The sequence below is a fragment of the Cavia porcellus genome, unplaced genomic scaffold (assembly GCF_034190915.1).
Source record: "Cavia porcellus strain 051 isolate PalLab524CR breed Dunkin Hartley unplaced genomic scaffold, mCavPor4.1 scaffold_12, whole genome shotgun sequence".
Lineage (NCBI taxonomy): Eukaryota > Metazoa > Chordata > Mammalia > Rodentia > Caviidae > Cavia > Cavia porcellus.
Genome location: NW_026947495.1, coordinates 28,169,324 through 28,181,621, shown reverse-complemented (window position 1 = coordinate 28,181,621; position 12,298 = coordinate 28,169,324). Strand labels below are relative to the sequence as shown.

The 12,298-nt window shown below is 35.2% G+C and overlaps 1 protein-coding gene across 1 annotated transcript in view; it reads right to left on the bottom strand.

The window, feature by feature from the left end:
• The window catches only part of Thsd7b (thrombospondin type 1 domain containing 7B), an 823,364-nt gene that overhangs the window by 38,373 nt on the left and 772,693 nt on the right, over positions 1 to 12,298 (bottom strand). Inside the window, exon 20 of the mRNA XM_063259013.1 lies at positions 10,518 to 10,635. Coding sequence (XP_063115083.1) covers positions 10,518 to 10,635 — 118 coding nt within the window. The remainder of the gene's footprint in view (positions 1 to 10,517; positions 10,636 to 12,298) is intronic.

Genomic DNA, 12,298 nt, shown 5'->3' with positions numbered 1-12,298 from the left:
TAAGAGAAACAGACTGGCAAAATGCATCAAGAAACAACATCCAAACCATATACTGTATGCAGAGAACCCATCTAACCCAAAAGGAACTCACAGACTGAAACTCAAAGGATCAAAAACAAAACTCCATGCAACAGGAACCCCCCCCCAAAAAAAAAAAAAATCAGGGACGGCTATTCTGCTTGCAGACAATGTGAACTTCAAACCAAGAATGATCCAGAGAGATAAAGAAGGCTACTCCATACTACTTAGGGGAAAATATCAAGAGAAAGAGACAACAACCTTAAACATATATGCACAAAATTTGGGAGCACCCAGTTATTAAAAGCAAGTATTAACAGAAATGAAAAATTAAATAGGCAATAACACAATTATAACAGGAAACCTTAAAACATCATTGACACAAAGGGACAAATTAGCTAGACAGAACATCAGCAAACAAATAACAGAAATGAATCATACTTGTGAACAAATAGACTTAGTAGATGTATACAGAGTGTTCCACCCAACAACATCAGAATATACATTCTTCTCAGCAGCACATGGAACAGTCTCTAAAAAAGACCATATACTAGCCCACAGAACATGCTTAAGTAAATGCAAAAGAATTGAAATTATCCCATGCATGTTATCAGATCATAGTGCCATGAAACTAGAAATTAATGGCAAAAAGAAACTGCAAAACCCCCACAAACACATGGAAATTGAATAATACACTCCTGAGCAATCAGTGTGTCATAAAGGAAATTAAAGAAAAAATTAAATAATATTTACAGGCAAACAAAAATACAAATACATCTTATCAGAACCTGTGGGATGCAATAAAAGCAGTCCTCAGAGGAAAATTTATTGTGATGAACTCCCACTTTGGGAAAACAGAACAAATACAAATAAACGGCCTGAAGCAACATCCAAACATCTAGAAAAAGAAGAGCAAGTCAAGCCCAAAGCCCAAAGCCCCCCCCAAAAGGGAGGAAATTACAAAGGTCAGAGCAGAAATCAATGCAATAGAGACAGGGAACAGTACGAAGAATCAATAAATCAAAGAGTTGGTTCTTTGAAAGAATATAAAATTGATAAGCTTCTAGCCAACCTTATTTTTAAAAAAGGAAAGAAAACTCAATTCATGTAATAAGGGCAAAATCACTACAGACCCTGTGGAAATACAGAATATCATCAATACCTACTTTAAAAACCTGTATTCTCATAGTGTTGATAACACAGAAAAAATGGACAAATTCCTAGAAACGTATGAATTACTAAAGCTGGGTCAAGAAGATGTAAAACTGCTGAATAACCTAATTTCAATTAACAAAATAAAAATGTAGTTAAATCCTTACCTACAAAGAAAAGCCCAGGTCCAGATGGATTTACTGCGAAATTCTACAAGAAATTCAAAGAAGGTTTAATGCCTATTCTCCTCAAACTCTTCAATGAAATTGAAAGGGAAATAATTCTCTCCAACTCATTCCTGGAAGCAATTATTACTCTAAAACCAAAACCTGAGAAAGACCCAACCAAAAAAGAGAACTATAGGCCATTCTCCCTAATGATCACAGGTACAAAATTTTCAATAAAATTTTGGCCAACAGAATGTAGCAATTCATCAAAAGGATTATACACCATTACCAAGTGGGATTCATCCCAAGAATGCAGGGATGGTTCAACATATGCAAATCAATAAATTTAATTTACCATATCAATGCAATTCACAATATCAAAAAATAAAACACATGATCATTTTGATAGATGCAGAAAACCTTTTGATAAGCTCCAAAACTTATTCCTGATAAAAACCTACATAAAAGTAGAATAGATGGTCTTTACTTCTATATAATGAAAGCCATCTATGACAAACAAACAGGCAGCACCATATTAAATGGCCAAAAACCGAAAGCCTTTATCCTAAAATGAAGAGCAAGACAAGGATGTCTATTACCACCACTCCTATTCAATATATTACTGGAAATACTAGCCAGAGCAATTAGACGAGAGAGGAACAAAGGAGTAAAAATAAAAGAGAGGAAGTTAAATTATCATTATTTGCAGATGACATGATACTCTACACAGAAGACCCCTCAAAACTCCATTGAAAGAATCCTAAGCATAACAACACAGGTCAGAACAGAAAAATTTAAGCTGACCTGTATTGTTCTGTTACAGTGTCCTTTTATCTCAATCTCCACCCTTTTTTAAAAATTTATCTATTTTTTCTTATTTTTTTCAATTAAGGGAAAACTAAATTTAAAAATAGCGGGATATATTATAATAACTTTTTTGTTTTCCTATTAACCTGATTTGAACCCCAGTATTGCTCTCCTCATCTTGTTCTGTCTGATTCTACTATATTCTATTTTATTTGATAATATCAAGTTTGAGGGTATAGGCAACCACTTTGAAGGCAGTAAGATTTACTATGTTGCCCATTATGGTTTGACTATTATCTTATTTTGAAGTCCTGTAAGGTCTCCAGTGTAGGTTTTATTAGTCTTGTACTGTACTGTTTTGATCAGTTATATTATACCTGATGATATAGGCAGCTCTTTTTAAAAATAGAAACAGGCACAATTGGTAACCATTTTTGATCACCTGGTATTCTATGTACATCATGTACTATGCCCGTCCTTCTGTTCTAACCGATTCTGATCTGTTTAGTCACGTTTGGTTTTATTCTCTTCAAAAAAAGTAATAAGAACTGTGGGAGTAAAAAAACCCAAAAGGTGTAATTGTTATTGTAAAATGATAGGAAAGGAAGGTGGTGTAAGGGATATAACTGCAGGTATGTTTGAGTGTGTAGGATGGAAAACCATATTACTGAGCTTTTGTTGGATCATTGAACGGAACTGTCTGCAGTCTCACTGTATGAATGTCCACTTCATATGCTCTAATTTTATAATTTGGACAACTGTTTCTAAGATGACTATGTGTAACCTATTAATTAGTGATTTCTTACTGTACATTTTTTTCTTGAAATTCTGTTATTATTTGTACCCTGTTACTGCTTTGTTTTTTTTATTTCCTTTCTTTTTTTTCTTCAAATAAATTTTAAAAAATCCTAGGCATAATAAATAAATTCAGTAATGTAGCTGGATACAAAGTCAACACTCAAAAATCAATAGCATTTGTACACACTAACAACAAAACCACTGAGAGAGAAATACGAGAAGCCACACTCTTTATAACTACATCCAACAAAATGAAAGGCTTTGGAATTAATCTAACAAAAGAAGCAAAATATCTATGCAGGGAAAATTATAATGCCCTGGAAAGAGAAATTGAAGAAGACCTCAGAAAATGGAAAGACATTCCTTGTTCATGGATAGGAAAAACAAACATTGTGAAAATGACCATTCTCCCAAATTTGTTACACAAACATAATGCAATTCTAATTAAAATGCATTAATATACCTTATATATGTATAGAAATCACTCCTAAAATTCATTTGGAACTAGAAGAGACCTACAATAGCAAAGGAAATTCTAAGCAACAAAGGCAAAGCAGGAGGCATCACAATCCCTAACTTGAACTTATACTACAAAGCTACTGTAATAAAATCAACATGGTACTGGAATAAACACAGACCTAATGATCAATGTAATAGATTAGAAGATACACTACAATGACAAAAACACTCTGCCACTTTATCTTTGATAAAGGGGCCAAACACGTCCACTGGAAGAAAAATAGTCTCTTCAATAAATGGTGCTGGAAAAATTGGCTCTCCATATGCCAAAAACTAAAACTAGACCCATGCGTATCACTGTGTATTATACTAAAGTATTAATGGATCAAGATCTAAATATCAAAACAGAAACACTAAATTTGTTGGAAGACAATTTTGGCAGAAATTTTGAAGTTGCATCAATTCAAAGACCCAGTCCAAAAATGGGCATCTGAGATCAATACAGTTTTCAGATGAAGAAATACAAATGGCAAATAAATACATGAAAAAATGTTCAGCATCATTGGTTATTAGAGAAATGCAAATTAAAACAGCACTGAGGTTTCATCTCACTCCAGAAAGAATGGCCACGATCAAGAAAACTACCAACAACAGATGCTGGAGAGGCTGCGGGAGTGTAGACTGGTACAACCACTGTGGAGGTCAATCTGTAGATTCCTCAAAAAGCTTGGATTGAAGTTTCCATTTGACCCAGCTATTCCACTTCTGGGCATATTCCCAGAAGAACTGAAAATATCATACCACTGTGATATATATGCATCCATATTTATAGTAGCACAGTTTATAATAGCCAGACCTTGGAAACAATCTAATTGGCCATCAACTGAAGAATGATTAAAAATGATGTGGTATTTTATACAATGGAGTGCTACTCTGCTATAAAGAATGAGTACACTGAGATATTTATAAGTAAATTGATGCAACTTGTGACCATATTCAAAAGTGAAATAAATCAAACTCACATGTGTAAATACTATATAGTCCCCCAGTGTAAGAAAGGGCAAGAGTATATTAGATACAAAAAACTCAGGGAACACAGAGAAAGAACAAGAATCTGATTAAAGGGGAAAAAACAATATTTCAGGAAAAATGTGGAAAAAGAAAAAGGAAGGGAAAATAAAATATATCAAGAAGTATATAAACACACTTAGGATAACTAAGATGATTGTGTTACAAATTCTATAAGTTCTTGGAAAAAATAGTTTACATTCATAGGATTTAAACAATTGTGAATATTATTGTATAGTGATCTGAGGAACTCTTAAAGATCATTATGTAAAATAACAACTCTAGTTATGCTCATACCATCTTGCTTTGAAGGCCTATATTATCAGTGTTCTGGATTCTTTGCTATTGTTGTTTATATGTCTTTTTCATTTTGTGTTTTTCTGGGGATTTATTTTGTTTTGGTTTTTTCCTCTAATACATAAAGAACAGGTATACATCTAGAGACTCATGCATGCATAGAACTTCTAAAATTTATGAGAATCGATTATATAATGCACAATGAAATGAACAGCTACTTTGAAGAAAAAGAGACCCTAAGGTATCCAGTGCTGATTCCGTAGTGTCATGATATGAAATCCACCAATACTATTATTCTTTGTTCAGAGTGATTTCAGTCTGTTTTGTTTTGTTTAATTTCAACATATGTGAAGGTATGGATAGCTATTTTGAAGAGAATGAGAGACATTATGGGAACCATTGTTGACTTTCCTGTTGTCTTGTCTTGAAGATCTAAAATGCCTTCATCATCCTGTTCTGATCAGTTTTATACTATTTTGTTTTGTATGAATTCATTGTATGTGAAGATATGGACAACTATTTGGAAGAAAAGAAGAGACAATGTTATAGACAGTGAAGAACTCTAGTTGTCTTGCTTTGAAATCTCTCTCTTACATTGTTTTCTTATGATCTGTTTTGTTCTTTTAATTTTACCCTCTTTAAAATAAAATTAGAAAAAAAGCAACAACAAAACAACTTGTAGTACTTTGGAAATAAAAAGGATTTTTTCTTTTTATCATGAGCTAGAATTGACAGAAAATTTATAAATCATGCGGGAAACACAAGAGATAGGCTGGATTGTACAGTACAGAAAAATATTACAAACTCATTCACACTTAACTAAAAATTGCACAATGTGAAACTATCAGTCTGGAATTAATAGTCTTAAAGTCTTATTGGTTGAATAATAACTGTAAATAATTAATGATATGCTACATTTAGGGAGTTCTAAATCCCACTTACCTGACAAAAATGCAATAGACAAAGAATATGACTAATCCAAATATTAAGCTCTTCTATTACAAGATTTGAAATCTCTCTAAAAAGATCCTCACTGGAAGTTTAGAATCACTTTCTCTCTAGCCTGAAAGAAATTGGGTTCAAACTGTTCTTACCCTGAAATCCTTAACACAATTAGAAATTTCATGCCAAGCTTCAGGTGTACATTAAAGAAGCAATTCAGGCACGGAAAATGGAGTAAGAGCTCATTTTAAAATTTCCCCTTTGATCAATGTACTTCTGAGAGTTTGATGGTGAAGCTGGCTCCCTAGGTTTTGCCCAACAACTTAGGGAACTCACAAACAGAAGTAATTTGTCTTTGATAAAGAAGTCAGTCCAGAGCTACAGGTGCTAAAGTCTGACTTCCATATAACACACCTAACTCACTTGTCTCCTCTCATGTGACTGTGTTTCCATTACCTTTGCTGTTATCTAGGTTTCAGTGCCACGATTATCTGGGGAAGAGGGACTCAGGCAAAAGACATCTGCAGACACACTGCTTTAACGGGACAAACCACAGGTGCTTTCAACAATAGGCTCCAACATTTTTGGCTCCAGAATTCGGTCTGTATCATACGTTTCTGCTTTGGATGACTGCTGTTTGTTTATTGTGTTCTGGTTGTACCATGTGAAGATTAGGCATGGTATAATACAGAATTCTCTCATCTTGGAAACACTAACATCTACCAAATAAATGATAGCCAGGGAGGAGTGGTAAAGAGTAGAGCAGAAAAGCTAAAATGCGGGGAAAATTCAAGGCTGAGAGGTAGCGAGCAACCCCTGGGTCTACTTAGCATAGTACTGATGGTAGGTGCTCAGAAGGTAAAGGTTCATGTGTTCCACTGAAGCAATGATCTTTTACTTAATTTTTAAAATTGGGAGTCAGGCAGAAACAAATATATTTAGAAAGATACTCATGTTTTTATTTATGTTCTTTTCTTTTTGTCTGCAGGTTCTAACATAGAACATATAATTTTAAAGGCAGTCAAAACTACTTTGTAAGATTAAAGATGGAGTAGCCTAGCAAAGAAAACACTACTTTTAAAAATTCTGGTACCATCTTGTCATTTAACTTTGACTCATTATCACCTCTTCAGTGGCCTTTCTTCCCCCACCCCTCATTCTTCTGCAACACACTTGCAATACTCTACCAGTGTAAGTGTTAGCATAGCATATAATATTTGATTTTGTGTACTTATTTGTTTACTTTCTTTCTTTCAATCTTTTTTTTATCATTCAAGTTCCCACTAGAACATGAATTTTAATAAAGGCCTAAGATCTTATCTTTCCCAAGTTACCCCGTTGGCTACTTAAAAGCTAGCTAGAGGTGCTCTATAATTTGTCTGATATTTACAAGCCAATGGATTTTAGATAAATCCCCAAATGTAGGGAGCAGCTTCAAATAGCTGCTGCTGCCCTGCCCCTCCCGCCTGAGGGCATTCTGTGTGTCAGCCTACATTTCCCATGATCCTCATGTCTGCCTACATTACCCATAATACTCTCCTGCTTACGTCATATATCTGGATGTGATGATGACCTATCAGATAACACTCTGTGCCCTCTTCCTGCCCTTGGCCCGCCCCCCACCCTATATAAGTTGTAGCCATTTTAAAAATAAACGAGACTCGATTGGAATTGCATCCTGTCTCCATCTCTCTTTTCTCTTGCCCTGCCCCCATCCCCGATCCCCTCTCCAGGTGAGACCCACAAACTGGTCCGTGGGGCGGATCACCCAAATCCTCATGTAGCTTGATTTCTTTTAGGACTTAATATTCCTCATTTAGTCTCTCTGTATCTCAGTTCACATAAGGTTTTTTATATAAAATCTTGACTGCTTGTCTCTATTTATTATGTTGAGGATTTGAAAAGCTAAATTTAAAATCATGCTACTTGTCTGGCTTTTTCCAATAATGGGATTCCTATTTAGAAGGAGTCTTTTTTAGTATACAAGCAAGGTCTGATAAGTCCACAAGATTAACACCAGCTTTAAAAATTAAAGTAACATTTTGGTACTGAGCACATGATTTGGGATTTATCTGTAAAGGTGGTGTGTTAGAACAACATAACAATCTTTCATATTTCAGTAGGTTGGTATGTTGGCAGAATTAAGGTTTTCCTACAGAAATAAAAATATACAGATTTTGTCTCTCCTTGCATTATATTCACTATTGGGTGTTAAGGACTTAGAACTTATAGTTTAGAAAGACAAAAGGGAAACAACAACTGGCAGGGTTCTGGCTGCCTTTGAGTTTACAATTCAGCATACAACCTCTTTTCCTGTGGACTTTTTTTATTGGTTTAGAATTGCCTGGGTAAGGACAACTGTTAACTGAAATTCTTCGAACACAGCAAACACTATGCTCCATCAGAACTGGGAAAATCCATTCATGAAGATTGTAAAGAGGGGTGATGCGCCTTTAGAATGATAGACATTACCACTGATTCATGCATGGCAGGCATCAGAGGAGGCAACGATGTGGATGATGGTCAAATGCTGTATATGAGGGAAAGTGCCACAGTGGGAAGAAACATGATGCATTCAAGGGTGTGACTGACATAGTGTGTTCCACAATGGAGAGAACCAGTAGGATAATGGGTTATGGTACAAACATACAGCAACAGCACAGGTAAGATCCTGCAGGTACTTGGGAGCAATGCTCACAACATCTATATTTCATTCTTCCTCTACAGTTTTCTAGCATCCTTTAACACACTTTAGGTGGGGCCCTTGAGGAGTGTAGTTTGGCTGTGGGACAAGCAGGTGGATCATCTGTATGTTGTGGAGCAATCAGATGCTCTTGACAAGCATCATAAGGGCAACACCACTCATTTTCATGAGTCATTGGTGAATTCATCACTGTGCACTTTTTCCTACTTCTTTACTGTATGTTCTCTGCCGACGACATAGGAAACTATACGAAATTAGGAAATGCTTTTTCTTTTTCCCCAATGGCATCCCCCAAACATAGAACTATGTCTTGCATTTATGTATTTGTGAACATGGTAATTTAAAGGATGAATGACAGGTTAAGCCAATAGGAAAACATATAATTGCATTGTCACTTTTAAAATCTCAGTCTATAGTTTGGTGCATAGATACTGAGTGGAGTAAAAAGATGACTTATGAAAGCGGGTGGTGAGAGTGGCTGTGTCATGAAAAGAATCTTTGAAAGACCTTAGGAAGTCTTGTAAGCCTCTCTACTCCTTGCGGGTAATATGGAGGTAGAAATCAACATTAAATCAATATAAAGAGGGATGATGGGCCTTTAGAATGATAAACATCACCAATTATTCATGCATGACAGGCTTCAGAGGAGGTAACAATGTGGATGACCATTAAATGCTGTATATGAGGGAAAGTGCCTAGGATGTGTCAGTTACTACATTGTCTTCATAAACTTCATGTCATTTAATTGTAAATGTGAAACAGTCATAGTGTTAACTTTCTATCACTATAACAAATACCTAAGACAATCACTTTCTACAGACATGGTATATTTTGGTTCATAGTTTAGATCACACTTGTTTACCTACTTGCTTTGGTCTCCTCAATAGTACACTATGGTAGAAGCATGTGGTAGAGCAAACTTGCTCACCTCATCATGGGACGTTAATGAGAAAAGGAACAGGGTCTGAGCTCCAGCTTCGTCTTCAGAGATTTGTACCCAGGACCTAAAGACTACTTAATAGGCTCACTTCCTTAAGATTCTACAATCTTCCAATAATACCATCCTAGAGTCTAACCACTTAATACATGAAAAGTTCATGGATTCTTAAGAATCAAAATATTGCACCTGCTAAAATACAGATACTGTCCAATTCGTAAATAAACAAAATGAAACTCAGAAAGATTATGTTATTTAAACAGTTACAATTTAAACCTAGCTTTATTCAGTTATCAAGTAGATGCCTCACTTGAAACAATACCTTGCTGCCTCTCCAGAAAAATGATTAATTACAGACGACTGTTGAAATTTTGATGATATATGATTTGACACATAATTTGTTTTCCTGAGGCTCATTGATCTCATTTGTGCAGGAAATGACATATTTTTACATGGAATTTTGATTCTCTCATTTTCATTGTGGGTGATGCTCTTTAAATAGTCATCAATTTTCCAAACCTATATGATCCTAATACACATAATGGCTATTTTAATCTCTGACTTCTCTAAGATATTATGGCTGAGTTCAGAGTAAGTCCTCTTCCTTGCTGATTTCCTCACACAATTCCAAGTAAAACAGGGAATTACCAAGAATTCCTACAGATTTATTTGCGAGGCAGTTAGAAATGAGCTCATACCTCTAGTGCTCCAGTCTAGGAAATTCTAGAAAATTGCTTTCAAATACTATACGTTTGGTAGGCCATCAGGTCCAGATCTATATAACTTCTCCCCCTGATTCCATGATTCTTTCAGTTTGTGGTTCTTTCTTTGCCCTAACGTGATTAGTGCCTAACCATATACAAAGATTTCTCCTTAGGATTCAACTCTAAATTTCTGACATTTACTTTGTAACAAACTATAGCATTTGCAAGACCACGATTTGATCCAAAATGACTCCGAGGTAGTCTGTGATGATCTTGCTGTGCTCTCTCCTATGACACATGTATTGCTTTTTGGCTGAGTAGCTAGAGTGCAACCTTATCCATTTATCCAACTTCTGAGTATCAGTTTATTTCTTCAACTGGCCTATTTATCAACTTATCAGAGACTGAAAAATATTTAAAAACTGAACTATGTAATAGGACTAAACATAAAGGAACTCAAATACCTCCTTGGCCACAGGTCTGTGAGCACTCTGTCCACGCCGTCCACGCTGAGAGCTGACAGTTGACCACACACTCTACCAGGCAGGAAATACTCATCCTCTGGGGCTTCTCCAAATTATACTGCAAATGGAAATGAAGGATAATTTCACTGAAGATATCACATCACTTTCAAACTGCTGTTCTTTCACAGGGAAGACTACTTTTTAATCTGCAATATTCTTTTCACATTTCAGCAGAGACAAAACAATCCTTTCTTAGATAAATAATTTTTCTAATTTCACAAACAAAATTTTTCTGGTCCAAACTCCTTTTTATAAAACTCTAAATTTTATATATTTATTATTATTATTATTATTATTATTATTATTATTATTATTGCTATCAGGAGTCAAACTCAGGACCTCGTGCTTGCTACGCAGGTGCTGTGCCACAAAGCCTATCCTCCCCAGCCCCCAAGCCCTAAATTTTACAATAGATCTGCCATTAGGTTGTTGGGCAAATAGAATGCCATGTGACTCAGAGACCTGTCTTATTGCTCAGCCAACAACGATGACACAGAGATGACATCTCAAGGATGACACATACCTTGTATGAGATAAAAGTATATACATGGTTCAGCATTAACAGCCAGTGAAATTAAAATGTAAGTAAAGTAGGAATAAAAATAAAATCAACAACTCTTCTGAAATCCATAAATAGACCCAACTGGGTTGAAAATATAATCATACGTCTAATCATGAGACAAGTTGGTAATGCAGTTTATTTTCTTTGTTCTCTCTGAAATCAGCATCTAAAAACAACAGTCTACAATTTTTAATAGCAAAGACAGAAGAGGTCTTAGTGAATGAATAAACCACCTAACAGACACAGAAAGAAAAAAGAAATAATGCACTATAAAAGCACAGGATCAGGGCTGGGGATTTAGCTAAGTGGCATAAGTGCCTCCCTGACAATCATGAGGGCATGAGTTCAATCCCTGGTGCCACACACACACACACACACACACACACACACACACACAAATCACAGACTCTTTATTTGTATGTTTAACTAGGAAAACTTTGACATGAAACATATGTTAAATAGCAGTAAAGCATTTATGTCAAGGTAAAATTAATTATTATGGTAGAAAGACTTGCCAAATGAGTAAAATAGAAATTACCGCAATGGGATTTATAGTTCATTTGTGAAATACAGATATTTTAGTTAGGCAAATAGTCTGGGATGTTTTAAATTTTCCTTAAATATTTATTGGATTTATACTATTTGGAAAACAAACATGATTTTCTATTAAAGAATAGCTTTTCTCTTTCTTATTATCAAAGGTTTATCACATATACAATAAATGTTTACAATTGTAGATGGCTAATTTATTTATTTTTTCTGCGACAGCAACTTCTGAAGAGACAGACTGAATAAAATGATAAAATGAATCACTAATACTTGGTAGGAGTACTCAGCAATGCCAATTTGGGAATTTGACCAAGTGGGACACATAGTCTCAGATAGTCTGTCCAGGGTTGGTATCCTGCTCAGAGGTTGTCCCATTGTTTAGAGAATATGCTCATGATAATACACAGGGTGAAGTTAGAAGAGGTGAAAACAATTTGTTTTGTTTCAATTTCCACCTATATATTCCAAGTATATTTGGAGAAATGGGACCACATTTTTCATTTTGCAAGTTTGTTACAAAGTCTCTATGTCAACCTGAATTAACTGGTCCCCTATCTCCAATTTATTCCAAAGATTGTTTCAGTGATTCTTATAGTGTGATGGCATCTTT